This window comes from Rousettus aegyptiacus, unplaced genomic scaffold (assembly GCF_014176215.1).
Source record: "Rousettus aegyptiacus isolate mRouAeg1 unplaced genomic scaffold, mRouAeg1.p scaffold_m13_p_12, whole genome shotgun sequence".
In the NCBI taxonomy this organism is placed as follows: domain Eukaryota; kingdom Metazoa; phylum Chordata; class Mammalia; order Chiroptera; family Pteropodidae; genus Rousettus; species Rousettus aegyptiacus.
Window position 1 is genome coordinate 20067430 of NW_023416287.1, and position 16543 is coordinate 20083972.

Below are 16543 nucleotides of genomic sequence, written 5' to 3' on the forward strand. Positions count from 1 at the left end.
GAGGTAGAGAGGAAGAGCTGAGGGCGACACCAACCTGATGCCTGAAGAGTAGGTTGGAGGAAGGTGCTACCCGCAGGCCGGGGAACCTTGGTTCTAGGTCTTAGCTGAACATGCCTGAGAATTCCTCTCAAGCCCTTGGCTGCAGGAGCCCCCTCAGTATTCCTGAGCAGCAGCGAGGGAGGGGGCTGGTCCCTACCCAGGGCAGAAAGCCCGGGCACCCTCTATGCACCTCCCCTCCCCCACCAGGAAGTAGTGCAGGTCCCTGGAAGATTCCTGCCCAGGCTTAACTTCTCATCCCTTCCTAATGCCTCTTAACCTAAAATAAGAGGCTGCCTGGCCCTAATCCCCGAGACCGAGGCCAGAGTGGCTGGCTGCGGCGAGGGATAGAATGGCAGTCCCAGGCAGGCTGCTTTCCTCCCAGAAAGAAGAGCCATCTGACAGCCCTGCTGAGTGGGGACCCTGTAAGTGTGTGTCTGAAGACAGGTCCCAGGGCAGGGAGGTTAGAACCCCCCATTATACATGGGGAGTCTGGGGCCCAGTCCTTCCTCAGCAGCAAACGATGATGATAAGGTTCCGGCTGGCGCCAGGCGGCATGGCCTGTCTCAGGGCTGCGGGCTGTCGGGGCTGCTCTGGCCTCTCGAGGGCACTGGGCCTGCTGCATCCCCCACCCTGGTCACACCTGCCAGAGAGGCTTCGGGGAAGGCCACTGGCTCTGCCCCTCCCAGAGCCTCGGTCTCCCATCTGTGAGCACCCTGGTTCCTTAGAGGTGGGTGGTGAGGTCACTGAGGCAGAGAACTGCTCATTTACCTCCTCGCCTTGGGCAGCGTGTCCTGTGGACACTGGGCTTGAGTCCAGCAGTTGGAGGCAAGTGACAGCTGTGTGGCTGCAGGGTTCTCACTGCCCTCCCCAGCAGCAGCCCTCTGAACGATCGTTCGGTCAGTTTGGAACCTGGCTTGGGCAGCCACACTAGCGGCTCAGTTACTCACTTTGTTCATTAGGTTGTCATCTGGAAATGCAAAGCAGCTTAGATTGAATCGGGTTCTGCCTGTCTTGCCTGGGATGCTGGGCAACTCCTGCTGCTCTGTCCCCTCCAGCAACCACCTGGCAACTTGAGCAGCGTTCTGTAACTGGAGCCTGAGGGAGAGTGGCTCCAGATCAGATTGGCTGCAGGAAATAGGGCCATCCTCCTTTCTGGGCTGTAGCCAGAGAGGACAGCTCTTAGCACAGGGGTGAAGAGGACAAAACTTGCGGATGGAGAGAGGGGAGAGAGGAAGCCCAGGGCCAGATCACCACCTGTGGCAGGCGGCTCCAGCCTTTGTCTGCCATCCCCAAGCATCATCTGGTGGGGACTGGGAGCCACCCCAGAGGGGACCAACACCCTACCTCCCCTCCAGGAGCCAGCAGAGGCACCCCTGTTCCCAGCCTGTCTCATTTGGCCACCAGTGTGGGAGTCAGTCACCTGCTTGACTCCTGTTCCCAGCAAACCACAGCCCCACTCCTTCCTCCTGTTGCATTGTAACAGACTTACGTGTTCCCTTGACCCTCAGTGTCAAGGATGTTCCTTAGTGAGCCAGTTCCTAGGACCTCCTCACTGACGTCCATGTTCTCTAGAGAGGAAATTGCCCCATGTGACAAACCGTCCCCTCTTATACTCCAACTTCCTTCCCCAGTTTCCTTTTTAGCAGCAGTCGAGTTTCCATAATTTCTCTTAAGCTGTTACTTCCCATCCTTATGTCTACAATGACAAGAGCTTGTTCATATCTTTGTAGCAGCATAAAAATTGCCACTGTAGATGCAATAATGAGTGAAACCACTATCAGAACCTCCAGGGTGGTGGGGAGATGCCTGATAACCGAGAATAGCCTCACACACCACGTAAGATAACGTCTGCGCTGGGGCAGTGGGGGGAGGGGACGGGGACTGACCTAGCTGGGTCAGAGAAGGCCTCCCTAAGGAAGCTCCAGCTCCCACAGCCCAGGATCCTCACTTCTTGGCTATTTTCTGGCTGCACACCTTGAAAGAACGCTTTTCAAATTCCAGCCGCTTCCACGTCTCCTGGGAGCCCATTCAGAAAGCCAGACAAAGGGTGTGAAAGGCCCTCCCCAGTGTGGGCCTCTGCAGGATGAGAAGCCCCAGCCGCGCCGAAGGTTTCACAGGCACCACAGGCACGGCTCGGCTCCACGGCAGCCTCCTCGCATGGCAGATGAGGGACTGAGGCTGAGAAGTTAGAGAATGGTCTGTGGAGTGGCAGAGCAGGACTTGAGTCCAGGCTGGCCTGCTTCCAAAGCCGGCGGCCCACCCCACAGAGCTGCAGGGAAAGGCAGAGGGCAGATAGGGCCTAGGAGACCCCTCAACATACACCCCTCATATGTTTCAGAAGACTTCAGGCTCCCTTTTTACTGCCACTGTCCAAGAGTAAAGGGGAGGCGCTTTCTCCAGACAGCAGCTCTGGGTCTTGTCCTGACCATTCTGGTCCCCATACACCCCCACCCCACTCTCTCCTGTCCCAGCAGCAGTGACCTTCGCCTAGCTTGGGCACAAAAAAATCTCAAAGTAAGGAGAATTTGAGATGCCGCAGCTCCTCAGAGACAGGCTTAACGCTCCCAGCCCCTCCTGTGGGCTGTGGTCACAGTCTGGCTGGTCTGGCCCCGCCTCTTTCCCACAGCCAAGAAGGCCAGCTGGCCTTTCTTGCTTCTCTCCAGCTGGACAGAAGCCTCTTCCCTGTCTGACCACATGCAGGTGTTTCTTTTCCTGGTCTTCTGTGGCTCCCCTTGGCAGTGCACACTTGTCCCTCAGGGATCCAGGCCCCTGCCTATCTATGCAGCATCTCAAACGCCACCTCTGCTGACAGCTGGGCTGTTGGGGGAGGATCACACACATACCCATACTGCCACCAGACATGCTGACTGCCTTTCTTCCTCTGGGGTATTGTCAGTTCCTGGTTGAAGGTCTGCTTATCACGTTGGAAAGAGTAAGGGGGAAGTTCCTTTGCCTTGAGGCCTCCTCCTCACCTGGAGACCTGAGCCAGGCTGCGGGCTGCTTGGGGATAGCACCATCTCCCTGACAGTCCTTAGAAAGAAGCAAAAGTGTGATCGGTGCCAGGGAGCCCTGTTCCCTGACGCCAACGCCCTTGTTGCATGCCACCCTGCCCTGAATGCAGAACCACATGCACACATTCGCCATGTGATCTCTGGCAAACCTGTCAACCACCAGGCCCTGGCTCCTTCCTCTTGTCACATAGCAATGACAGGTCTCTTTCCTTGTGGGATCACCATGAGGGTTAACAAAGTAACAGAAGCCTGTGTCTCATCTCCTGGTACCAGGCCCCATTCCAGCTAGGTAGGTACTAGGGGTACAACCCTCAAGAGCAGACCAAGGCCTCAGGCCCAGGTGCCTGACCCATAGCAGACTCCCAGGGCAATGTGAAGGATGATGGCACCTCCCAGGTGCCAGGCAAGGTGTCTGCTCCCCCTCACCCTGCCTTTCCCTTTCCACAGGGCCCACGGACCTCAGCATGAAAGGCGGGGCCTCCACCACCTCCACCACATCCACTCCCACGCCCTCCAGCAACAGCACCAGCAGGCCCATGCCCACCGCCCAGCTCAGCCCCACGGAGATCAGTGCTGTGCGGCAGCTCATCGCCGGCTACCGAGAGTCTGCCGCCTTCCTGCTGCGCTCGGCAGACGAACTGGAAAACCTCATTTTACAGCAGAACTGACCCCCAGCGGCACCTGGAGTGCACTACCCTAGGGAAGGAGGCTGCCCTGGACCCGGCTTCCTGCCTCACCAATTGGTACATTTTGTTTTTTGAAAGAGGTGGGATCCAAAAGAGCTGTTTCTAGCCACACTCCAAGCACCTGAGACTTTGGGCACAAGGACACTTTTTTTTTGAAATCTCACCACAAGGGTGCTCTGACCTGCTTGGAAGAGGCCGATGGGGCAGCTTTGGAAGGGCTGGGGCTCCCCTTACAAGGCGCTGGGGCCACAGCTCTATTTAGAATCATCTTCGTGGACCCTGATATTAGAATCCCACCCCCAGATAATTACCTTTCAAGTCTTAGGTGAGCAGAATTGCATATTTATTGAGAAAAACAAAGTGGACCCTTTCTTCCTCTCCCCTTAGTAATTTATTTTTCTGAAAATGGATTCTTTTGTGTTTGTACAGATTGCCAGTCTGTGTCTGTCTGATCAGAAGGATGTCTCCCTGTGACCTAACATTCCATATCACTACACTGGCACGGGCGGGGGCCAGCGGGGTGGGGCTGTGGTGGGGTGGACGCCAGGCCGGCTGTCCCTCTCTGAGTGCCCAGCACCGCCAAGCAGGAGGACCTCACCCATACCCACTGCAAAACAAAGACAAATACTCACGGCTCCCCCCACCCCCACCCCATTCCACAGAAGCCCCAGTCACAGCCACCTGTACTCTACCTCACACTCCAGCGGGGGCTTTTTCCAGGATGTGCCCTGAGCCTGTTCTGAATGGCTGTCTCCCAACTCCCCCACACTGTGTCTGCCGGGGACTTAAGTCCAGATGGGCGGCAGGAGCTGGAGCCCAGAGAGGGCCCCAGCCCTCCCAGCGGCCAGCCAGGACAGAGCACTGGGAGACGGCAGCCGGTCAATAGGGTCCTTGCCCTCACCCTGCCCCCCGGGAGCCAGGTTGAACATTTCGCACAGACCCAGGGCCCTCAGACACCTGCTAGGAAAGGCCCGTTTCTTCAGGGTGAGTTCCTGGGTGGACTGCAGCTCCCATCCCCAGCACCCATGGTTGAAATAAAGGGATCATCAACAGAAGTGGAGAAGCCACTTGGGTTCTCCTAGGGCTACCCCTTCTTCTGAAGGGGATCAGTCCTAGAAGAAATCCAAAATCCCTGGAGTGTGAAAAAGGGCAAAGAAAAGGCTGGCCTGGTTTCCTTCCTCCCGATAGGCACTTCCTCTTGCTCAGTGCAATACCTACCAGTGCTGCTAAAACCAGGGATTCGCCCAGACCTCAGAAGGCCCCTGGGGCCTCTCCGTGCAACACTCCGTAGCCATGACAGCAGCCCTCTGCTGCCCGCCCCTGCCCAGAGCTGGCAGAAGCCCTCTGTTGCCTTTCCTCCCTCAGAGCAAAGAGGCCCCAGGGGAGCCGGGGCCGAGCGGACCCTAGGATGGCCACAGAGAGCCACTAGACCCCAGAACAGGCACCCCTTCCCAAACCAGCTTCTCTGCAGCCAACTGCCTCCTGGCACTGTGGCAGACCACCCTCAGGAGGGGTGGGGATGGGGCTCCAGCATAGGTGCCCCACCCTGCCTGGAATCCAGAAACTCTGAAAGGTAGGGTACCCTACCCTTTGCTTACTTCCAGCTCCTAGAGGTTAGGGATGGTCTTTTCTCTCTCAAGTGGCCTCCAACACCCCACCCCAACACCACCTCTGCCTTCCAACTGACCCATCCCCAGGCCTCCGGTCAGGGCCAGGACACCCAAGACTCCCTCTTAGCACAGCACAAACTCCAGTGCCCAAGGCCTCTCTCACACCCCGGCCATCCACACACCCAGCCCCCACCTGCTCAGTACACTCCCTGACGTTTGAATTTGTGTAAATATTTATTTTTGTGTGTGAACAATATTACAAAGTAATCAGTAGATCTTTCGCAAAATGTTACCCCAGGCAATTTGTGAAAATCTTAATGTTAAAAACTGGCAGAGACAATCGCCGCCTTAGAATTCTTGCTATCAATTGCTTAACATGTCATTTCTCCTCCCAGAGGCAGTAACCAAGACAGGCACGAACGGTTTGCTTTTCTTGACAGACAGGAGAAAGATTTGGGAAGGGGCTCCCGCCACTACCACACAAGGAATTAGATTTAAAGATCAATATAAGCTACAGTTGGAAGTCGTGTTTTTCTGAGTTCAGGCTGCCCGAACTGACCACCTTCAGCTGGCCTAGTACTGCGGGTAAGAGCGGAGGCTCAATGCATTTTAAAGAGAAAGGAAAGGAAAGCCAGTGGTACTAGTCCACCACTGGGGCTTCCAGCGGCCCCTCCAGGATGGGATTGCATTTTGTTGACCCCACCTCTCGGGGGGGGGGGGGGGCTCCTTCCCAGTGACTCTACCCCGGAAGCCCTGGAGATGGCAAAATCAGGAGCAAGTTACTGTGTGGAAACAGGATTCCATTAGCTAGTTTAGTCAGGGAACTTGTTCTGTTTTGCTTTTGTTTTAAAAGATGCAGCTTCGACCCTGTCCCTCTCCTCCAGACTTGGCGGGCACCCAAGAAGCCGGTTCTGCTGAACCTCACTCCCGCTGTCCCACCCTCACCCCAGGGACTGCCTTCTCCCAAAGCCCTGCCCCACAGCCATTTAAAATTCTTATGGAGGGAGGGCCTCGGGGCACAAATTAGTCATTTAGGATCTCAAGTTAAAAAGGTAAAGCAAGAGTAGAACACACCAATTCCAGAGTCTTTGCAGGGGGAAAATCCCACGAGAAGGGCGCAATCAGGAGAATGGGGATTGGTCTTAGTGAGCATCTAGTAGAGCAGAAATAATGTGATACATCTGAAATTCATTTGCCCTCACCACTCCTACAAACAGTGTACACCCAAGGACAGCATGGGGGGCAGGGGGGACAAGGCAGGGGCTCGGAGGGCTTCAGAGGATTTCAGACAGGTAGAACCCAGCCATCCCTATTCCCAAGGGCCACTTACGACTCCAGGGGTGGTTATAGGATTAACTACCAGTTCATCTTCAAAATGCTGCTTTGAACTCAGAGGGTTGATACTTTTCATTTGTAATTTTTTGTAAAACTTTTTACAAGATAGTAAAGTATTTCACCAGAATACCAGTTTCAATCCGTCCATGGTCTGATTTTTATATAATTTAGTGGTGCTTTAGAAACTTTGTTTTCGTTGTTTCTGAGCTACATAGCTCAATCCTTTTTCGCCTGTATCTACCTAAGACCAATGTGAACCTTTGTATTTTTGCTCCTAATTTTGGACTCAGTGAAAGTGTACTGTTTACATGTACAGATGCCCCAGCCCCTGTGTGTTCTGCAAGACTCGCTCATGAGGAGGAAGGTGCACCTCACTAAGCTCATCTGCTTAGCAAAGCCACAAAACAAAAACCTCTCACTTTTTACCTGTTTCCACCTAAAAACAAAAACTAAAAACCTACACCACATAGAACTCAGATTTGCTGAAAAACACTTTTCTAAGCTCAGAAAAATCTCCATGCGGCGGATGGCCCATATGTGTCTATCATGTGGTCCATTTAGAAGCAGGGGTCATAACAGAGACCTCCTGTGGCTGTTAGTGGGGGACCATGTGGACTTTTCCTATGAAAAGTGAAAGCAGGACTCCCCTGCAGAGCTGTGGATGGTTTTCTCAGCAGCCTGGGAAATAGGAAGGTCAAGATGACGTGACCTTCAGGATCAAGCCACCCAGGACTTAGGGACAACCCAAGGGGTCATCAGTCCTCTGGCATAATTCAGACATGTTTTAAAAGAGCGCAAGTTCCCTCTGAGACAAGATTTTAAGACTCTCCAGTGCAGGTGGCACGAGCATTTCTTCAGGGTTCCGCTGGAGGCTGGAGGCACCTTGTGCACCTCCGGGGGGAAGGGGGCTCCAGATGGTAAGCATATGGCACTTAAGACAAACAGTGGAAGGCACCAACTTTTAAAGGTGACTCTTTATTACTTAATCAGTGGCTTCACCTCTAAATTATATTTTTACAGATATGCACCTATGCAACTTAACGTGGCTCTTCTAAGCAGGTGAGGACTTCCTCCTCAATGCTCTATACAAATTCTTTGTGTTCTATATAGTGAGTTTTTCCAGTAAATGTGGCTTAATATTTTAATTCTTAGACTGTGTCTTCTCTGTGTGATGCAACTAAATTCTGTTTTGTTTGTGGAATGACTAGCACAGGCCAACTCCCTCTCCCCTCACTTAACAAAAGACCAATGAGCTGTTAATCGAGCTGTTATCTCCATGGTATTACTTGCTAAATGCACTGATTTCATAAGTATGTGGAATCCTTTTTCTTTTGAATCTGTATATCATATATAAGACTGAATCTACTTAATAAACACTGAATAACAAACCGAATACTCTTTGCCCACTGTGTCCTCTCGGCAGCAGCACTCCCAGCTAGACCTCTTCCTTCCAAATCTATTTTGGCACTGAAATACCTTTCCACTCGTAGATCCCACCATTTCCTAGCCAAAAAGCTAGCACACAGAAGGTCCTCGGTAAATTTTCTTCAACAAGTGAAAATGTCATGTTCTTCGGCGCCTGACCCATTAGAAAGAGAAAGAAATGAACTTTCACTGATGCTCTCCAGCTGCCAAATGCAGGCGGCACATTGTTGAAACCTGTCACCCTCCCAGGGAGGTGTCCTTGCCCCACTAAAGGATGAGTTAGCAGGGGCACACTGGGGGCATGCCTTCCTAAACGCAGCCAGTGACCAAGCAAGGTCTTAAGTGTCGTTCCCTTGTAGACCTCATGGCCCTCCCACTCCCCTCACCCCACTGCTCAGCTCTTCCACTGATAAAAACCAAACTCAAACTCACCTAACGATCCCCGAGTGCTGGCTTGGAAAACTGAGGAAACACCATCCCTGGTCCTGAACCGTCACTACTTGACATTCCACATGACCCAAAACCCTGGATTCCACCTTGAAGGAAACAAAAAAGCTGCTTTTTCCAAAGATGTTTGTTTGTACACAGACTTTTCTTCATCCTATATGTCATTTAGGTTAAACTTCAAAAAAAAAAAAAAAACTTGCGGGAATATGAGTAGGGGACAAACTTCATTGTCGTGAGTCTAAAAACAATTCTGACCATGTTGAGTTAAAAGCATGAACATAAGTTTTACTGTTAAAAATTATGCATGAGTGTCTGCATACACACACACACACACACAAAACTATATAGCAGTTATTTTCAAAACATTTACTTTTTGTCAACAACAGAAGAATCTTTTTAAAATAGAAATTCTGCCAAATATATAAAAGGATAGGGGCTAATAGTTTGAAGCCACTGTACTCACGGAGTACACACCGAGGCTAAGATTCAGTACAAAGTACCAAGTACAAAGTAGTAGATGGCACCTCAGCACACCATCTATTCACACACATGTGGGGACCACAGGCGGGCAGCAATTCTCTAGTGATACCATGAAAACGCCCGTCCTACTGAAACTACCGCTGCTGAGAAGTGCCAAGGGAACATAAACTCCCAGAACCTGGACCCACTGCGTGCAGACCACGCTGGTCGACCAGGAAAGCACTTACCTGCGGACAACGCACCACAGCTCCACAGGAGAACTGGGATCCGGGGCAAAATCGCTGGAGGACAGAGAAGTGCTGCTTGATCCCCCATCTGGCTTCTTTAAATGGAGCTCCGGGCCACTGCTAACAGGGTAAAGGACACCGCATGGGAATGCTCTTAAACAGGCAACCCTCACTTCACTCACTGAGCAACAGGGGAGAACATGCACAGCACCACATTTTAAAAGTAATGTACAATGCACTACAGTTTAGTAGTTACAGGAAATCTAAGAATCCTTTGCAAAGTCCTCTCTCCCCAACTTGGTCTTTTGTATAAACCCAGACTTCGTTGGGTTTATTATATGTTTGGGGGTTCTTAAATGAGCTTGTGCACCCTCTGAAATAACTCCACACGTATGTACATCTCTTGGGGGAAAGGGTCCAGCCCTTCCATCGGGCTCTCAAAGGAGCCAGTGTTCCCAGAAAGGCTAAGAGCCTCTGCACTGACAAGTTGTCTTTTTGTTACTCTTCTTTTCCTCATAGAGCTTCCATCTGCATCTTCTGGTGGAGATGTTCATCCCAGGCTTTCAAACTGATGCACAGAGATAGGAAAAGCATAGGACACTGTCAATGTTTGGTTACAACTATTAACCTCCGAGGTCGCAAAATGCACCCTTTGTCATTTTAAAGGGCGCCCACAGGAGGGCAACACAGCCTGTGCCACATCCCCTCAGGGCAGAGCAGGCAGATGCTTGTTCCCTCGAGGTCCCTGATGTAGACAGGCTACTGTATTAAGCACACACACATACCCACATACCGCCCTCTAGCAGGGTCTGACTTCCTCAAGGGCAGGTTGGACTTAAATAAAAACAAGCAAACACCTCACCAGGCCAGTAAGATAATATTCTTTCCATACTCAGAAAAATTGTTTCCTCATCCACTGGATCTTGAATAAAATGTCTCCCACAGTCTCTAAACTCAGGACTGTGTATTAACAACTGTACTGGTCAACAGTACAGCAGGCCCACATCTCCACAGTTCCCTTCTGGGGTGAGGGTCAGCAGGTGACAGGTGCTGTACAGATTTCTACTGTAAGTTCATGCAGTGATTGGTGCAAGCTAACAGTCTGGAGTACTAACACCTTTATAAAGTAGGAACTACTATCCCCATTCAGAGATGGAAAAGTTGGCAGAGAGGCTAGGTAACTGCCCCAACCACAGTGCTGGCAGGTCAGCGGGGCCCGCATCTAACCCACCACACAATTCTGCCTCCCTGATGAGATGCGACTTTGGATCCTAATGCATTCTAAGCTTCTGCAGACAAGAGATTCTGTGACATGAAGGTACAAGTACACATCTTCACCAGCAGGCGGCTGCCCAGTCACCACAGAGCCCCCTAACCATAACTTCTCCAACTGCATGTTTTCAAACAGTAGCACTGCAGAACTGCAGCTTGAACTGCCCTGACAGGATTCCACTGTGTGGCATATTGCTCTAAATCACAGGAAACAAATTAATGGGTACACATTTCAGTTTATCTTTACTTTCCGCCTTTTTACTTTTGATGTGTTTACACAGTTTCTCACAAGCACAAAATCATGTATTTAAGCACTCCAGATAAGTCTAACTTTAACTGAGAAGTCAACTCCTGCAGGCCGTCTTCCATTCAGCCTCGCTAGAGCTTCAGACCCCATCTTGCGCCAGCACCTTCCTCACGGCTGCCACTGCGCAAAGCACTCATGTTTATGGCTTTTCAAGGTCAGACCTGTTCACCCTCCCCATAGATCAACCAGCCATTAGGAAGCTCCTGGGCAACCTTAGTCTCAGTGAGGCAGTTGGGATGAGCATCCTCATCACTTTCATTAGATTCCTGCTTCCAGTGCTTGCGGTAGGAAAGGTCACCAAGTCACGCAGTCTAGAAACTAGTGAAGCTGACAAGTCATGCCTTTAGGATTCACCTCATAAGAGCTCCTTACACAACATGAGCTCCAGAGCCAAGGGGAGTGAGCTGATGTTTGCTCCTTTTATGTAGCTTCTGCACTCCAGCCTGACCTTCTTTCCCACCCCAGATGGGCAGCCACAAAGATGACTGAGACCACAGTACAGGTTGTACAGGTTTATTTTTCCAATACCACAAGAGACATACAAGAGCAGTGCTTTCCCTGTGCAGCCCCACGGACCGGACCAGTTTCAAACTGTACCCTAGAGTGGCCCCAAAGGTCACAGCAGAAGGAAGAAGAGGATCAAACACGCTCGGGCCTCTGTTCCCTGTCTTTGGTAAACAGACTCTTGAAGTTGACAACTTGAACATGGCCAATACTGCATTTAAATCGCCACCACATCATTGCCAACTTCTCACTCATGCTTCAGATGACAAAAATGCCACACTGGATGAAATGTGGGCGGGGAATGGGAGAAGAAGAGAACTTTCAGATGAACTGAGACCTGCTGAAAGTCATACCAATTTTATACTTCACACAGAAGCACTCACACAGGGAAACCAAAGATAAAAACAGGGACCCTCAACTCTGCAACAAGTCAAGGTACAAGAAATAAGGCAGGAAGCAGGGTATGAAGAAAGACAACTATGGAGACATCTATTTGTCAGAAATGTGTTGGGAGAGGCAGGCAGTAGGCCTGGCTGTTTTATCCCCAACCCACTGTCAAAAGTATGTCAAAAGGAGAGCACAGTCCCAGGTATTGCTAACAGCTGGGGTGACCCTGGAGCCAGGTCTGGAAGGTCCACCTGGGGGCTGCCTAGGGCACTCACCCTTGAATTCAGAAGCACTTAACACTGGTGGTGTTGATTTGTCACATATGGCACCAAGTAGCCACGGAAGGTTGGAGAAGAGATGTGAGGAGCAAGAAGCATTTGTGTGAGGACAGGCAGGCTGACCATGGCTCTTCAGGCTGCAGCAGGTCCACTGGGTGACCTGTGACAGGGCACTAGGCCAACCTGGCATATCGCAAGTCAATCACTCCACCCTCAGGTCAGGCAGCACAGCATGCAGTGGCTCTGACACAGGTGTAAAGAAGTCAATTATACCACTTTAATGCAATGATGCCCAAGACGTAAAGTAAGGGAGAGACGTTCATGTTCTCTGTACAATACATCCATTTACAGAATCAGCCAGTACTGTGTACAACATATAAATACATGATAAAACATTAGAGGTGCATAGAGCATACTTACAGAAGCCAAAAATTTCACTTTATACATCCAAGGGTAGAGTTAAAAATATAAAAATAGGAAAACACACACTGCTTTAAAATGTAAAATGATTTTCACATACACATGTGCGTGGAGATGCCCACTCCCGTAGAGTCCACAGTGGCAGGAAAGGTGTCAGGCAGAGGCATTCACCTGCCAAACATCTGGAAGTTAGACTTACAAGGTCTACAGATGGCATTTTAAGAAGACAACCCTATGCCTGACCCCATTGTCCAAGCAGGTGTATCCAAGGTTCCAAAAGCTCCTGTGGACCAGTGGATTATACAGAGACAGCGAAGTCCCAAATTTGCTTCAGCAACAGAACCAAAGGTCAAATTAGAATCTGAATGAACTGTGTGACCCTAAGGTCAGCAGGTGTTTGAGCCCCCTGGTGGGCACTGCTGGGAGTTACATTGACCCTGTGCTGGTTCCTTCCCCAACCATCAGCTCCCCAGATGGAGTAGCAGAATTGAAAAGATGGCAGGGAGGGGGCAGTGGAAGACTGACATTTCTACTCAGTTTGGGTAAGTTAGTTCCCTTGAAGAACACAACCTTCTTTCTTCAGTTTCAAGTCCCTCTGGGTGTCAGGCAGGTTCCCCACACACCAGACTGACTACATGAGAGCTGGGGCCAGCCAATTGGGCTTAGGCAGCCCAATGAGCTGCCCTTCAAGAAACCCCTCCAGCAAGACTGGAAGGTTGATAAGTGACAGAGGGCCTTTAGCACTATAAATTTTAGGGAGAGACAAGAATGCTCCTGCCTAGAAAGACAGTCTTATATCAATGATATTCTGTATACAGATTTAAGATCAATCATTATCAAAATACACACACTAAATATACAACTTTTCCCATGGCCATAATTTATTATCTCACCACAAGGCACAATACACAGAGCTTTGAGGGTCCAATACAGTCATCGTGACAAAATGCACCACAGCCCTGGCACATGATCATGGCTTTCAGGCTGCAAGCACACTGGAGCGAGATGCTTTCCACTGTGCTGCTGTCGGTGAACATTTGCAAGGAAAGTGATGCACTGTGGCTCGCACCAAAATTTGCTTTGTGGCTCAGCTGCACCACACTTCCAGCAAGGCCTTTGGGAAAGGTGGAGCTGGAGGAATAATTAAAGCTGGTGGAACTTAGTTGGAGTTTGGAAAGCTTCCCATAAAATGCCTGTTTGATGTTGAGTTGGGAGGAGATAGTGGAAGGCTCCAGAGGCTGACTGAGCCCTTTCCCAGGCTCTCGGGGCAATTTCCAGAAGGGCAGGTCAAGGACAAAGGGCATCGCCTGCAAGTGATCCACCAGCTCCTGAGGACCAAGTCCAGCTGCATTTCTGTTCTCTGCATTCATTTTGAGGGGGACCCCCACAAAAGTCTTCTCACTCTTGATGCTGCCCACAGAGGCAGGAGGTGGCTTTGGAGCCCAGTCTTCCCTGGCAGTCTGTACCCCACCAGACACAGAGTTTTTACTTGGCCCCAACTTTCTACTGGGAAAACCAGGAGGGGCGTCAGCAGGTAGCGGCATTGGCTCCACAGGCCTGGGGCACTGAAGGGCTGCAGCCTCATTTACAGAGCCAAAGAGCTTCTTCCCTTGGCCTCCGGCACTGTCCTGACCACCTAGGGGCCTACCTGTCTGACTGGGACCCAAGGAGATCACATTTGGAGATAAGAAACAAGGGGCTCTCGAGGTAGTGCGATTTCCTGGGCTTTTGCTTGGGGCAGCACTTGAATTACTGCCCTGCGACAAGTTACCGGCTTCTTTCTGTTCTTCAAAACTAAAGGGAGAGAACTGCTCTTTAGAATCCACTTCTGCTTTCCTAGAGACAGCTGTCGAATTTGTCACCGGATATAAGGAATCTAAACTTGAGACTGTCTTGGAAATCTTTTGGGGCGTTCCAGGAGCCTGGGTGACCTCCAGCCTGGCAAGACCAGAGCTTGCTTCATGGCTGTCGCGTAGAAGAGGCTCCTTTGAAGCTCTTAAAGAACCAGGTCTGTTCCTACCAACCACGCAGCTGCTCTCCCCAGGATCGTGCAGAGATCCCATCCCCTGCTCTTTCACAAGTGGGAGCCGTGGGGACTGAGGTTTGCTGCCACCAAGGGCTGGAGGAAGAACCTTCTCTAGGGGCAAGTTGCCCTGTAGCAACTGCATCACAAGTGGGTTAGTGACCTCCACTGAGGACCCAGGCCGGCCCAAGGGCATGGGCCTCGGCTGGTACTCAGTACTGGCCAGCAGCAGGGAGTCTGGGATCTTCGGGGGTATCGCACAGACACGAGACACCCAGCTCTGAGGAGCAATCATCCTGTCTGTCCTTGTAACCGGACTCAGGTCACCATTCGCCTTGCAGAGTGAGGCAGAGCCGCTCCTATCGTGTTTCTCCTCCTTGTCTGCCGAGGATCTCGTCATCACTGTGGCCTCGCTGGGGGCAGCCTCACTGCTGTCCTCCGAGAGGTGGCCTTCAAAGTCAGAGGCTGTGTCTGTGGACTCACTGTGAGGACTCGGTGCTTTGGAGTCTCCATTGATTTTCAGCTTTTCAACTTCAACCTGTTTGTAGTCACCACCAGCACTGTCAACGCACTCCTGAGATGGCACTGTCCAGAGCGAAGGACAGTTGTCAGGGAAATGAAGACCCTCTTCAGCCGTCAACCCCTCAGGCAACGTAGGAATAAGGGGAGCAGCCTTCTCCCATTCTTCTCCAACCTCAGGCTCACGAGACGGGACATTCTCTCGGGAGTCTGATTCGGGCTGACCCACTGCCTCGTCATTCGACAGGCCAGGCATCCAAGGAACAGCACCACTAGAGATGAGAGCCTTGGCTTTCAAGTCTTCTTGTCTAGTAGCAGTTTCCCTCGTGGGCAGGCATGAGTCACCAAGTCCTAATTCGTCATCAAATTGTCTATCCTGTAGGCAACTGACCAATGATGACTCAGGGGTGGAACTGGGGGTCACATTCACAGGATCCTTCATGGTCAGATTACTGTCACTATCCAGAGCCTGGCCAGCTTCTTCTTCTAATACAACATTCCCCACTGACTGAACAGGACCATTCTCTGGGGGAAGAGTGGATCCTTGCTCCTCAGTATCCTTTTCCCAGGAAGTGGTACTAGACTCACATTCAGTTCTAACACCAGGATGCAATGTAGGCTGCTCAACTACACTCTCAGGTGCTGGAGTTTTGGAGGACACTGGGGGCAAAGCCTGGCATGGCTGGTCCCCAGTGGGAACAACTGGGAGCCGGGAGACATCTTCCAGCCCACTTGTGAGAACGTCTGGCACCCTTTGCAGGGGGCAGCGGTCATCCTCTCTGAGAGAAGCCAGGTCCTCTCTCCTCGCTCTGGGTGTGGCAGTTCCAGCCTGGGTGTGCTCCCCATTTAGAGGATGAGGCGGCAGTAGTTGTGTTCGCTGTAGATCTGACGCACACTCTCCAGTGGTGCTCGGGGCTCCCCTGGGCTCAGGGTGGCCACAGGTCTCACCACCATCACCAATGCTGCCGCCTCTGCCACCTCCCTCATCGGTGGCCCTGCCGTCACCTCCACCCGGGCCACCCCCCCCTCCGATGGCAGTGGTGGCCGCCTCTCGATGGCAGTGGTGGCCTCTCGCCCCTCGGACCTGCAGAGCACGGGCTTTAATGTCTGCAAGTGTCCTGGCGCTAGTCCAGCCCCGGCAGGAGGGCTCCGTGATGGGGACGATGCGGGGGCATATCTGGTAAGTGGGCTGACCTTTAACCACCCAGGGTGGTTTGATACGTGAAAGTTGAATCTGCAAGAGAAAAATTAGAAAACAGTTTTTAATTGACTGGGTGTTTTGACCTAGGCACTGTAAAGCTAAAATGGGATTCTACTAGCTTAGGGGTCACGGTCTACAGAACCAAATCATTTTCTTTGAAAATGAAACAGTCATGGTAAAATGACTGTCCACGATCCCACACCATTCCGAGAAGGCTTTATTCAAGGGCCATTACATGCCACATTTCTAAATTTAATTTCTGGTGGGACTGTGCAAATCACTACACAGAGAATCTAGTACCACATAATAAAAGATCTGAAAGCCCCACAGGGTTCTGACTTCTAGACATAACTTCAGAGTGAACAAACGAGC

At 51.3% G+C, this 16543-nt stretch overlaps 2 protein-coding genes across 8 annotated transcripts in view; one reads left to right on the top strand and one right to left on the bottom strand.

Moving 5' to 3' along the window:
* Nucleotides 1-8074, top strand: part of NOL4L (nucleolar protein 4 like) — a 123069-nt gene extending 114995 nt beyond the window's left edge. For all 4 annotated transcript variants that reach the window (XM_016148812.2, XM_016148816.2, XM_016148817.2 and 1 more), the window contains one exon: nucleotides 3498-8074. In XM_016148812.2, coding sequence (XP_016004298.1) covers nucleotides 3498-3718 — 221 coding nt within the window. In that variant the 3' untranslated portion in view covers nucleotides 3719-8074. The remainder of the gene's footprint in view (nucleotides 1-3497) is intronic.
* Nucleotides 8075-11336: 3262 nt separating this feature from the next.
* The window catches only part of ASXL1 (ASXL transcriptional regulator 1), a 60003-nt gene continuing 54796 nt past the window's right edge, over nucleotides 11337-16543 (bottom strand). For all 4 annotated transcript variants that reach the window (XM_016148806.2, XM_016148805.2, XM_016148811.2 and 1 more), the window contains one exon: nucleotides 11337-16204. In XM_016148806.2, coding sequence (XP_016004292.2) covers nucleotides 13313-16204 — 2892 coding nt within the window. In that variant the 3' untranslated portion in view covers nucleotides 11337-13312. The remainder of the gene's footprint in view (nucleotides 16205-16543) is intronic.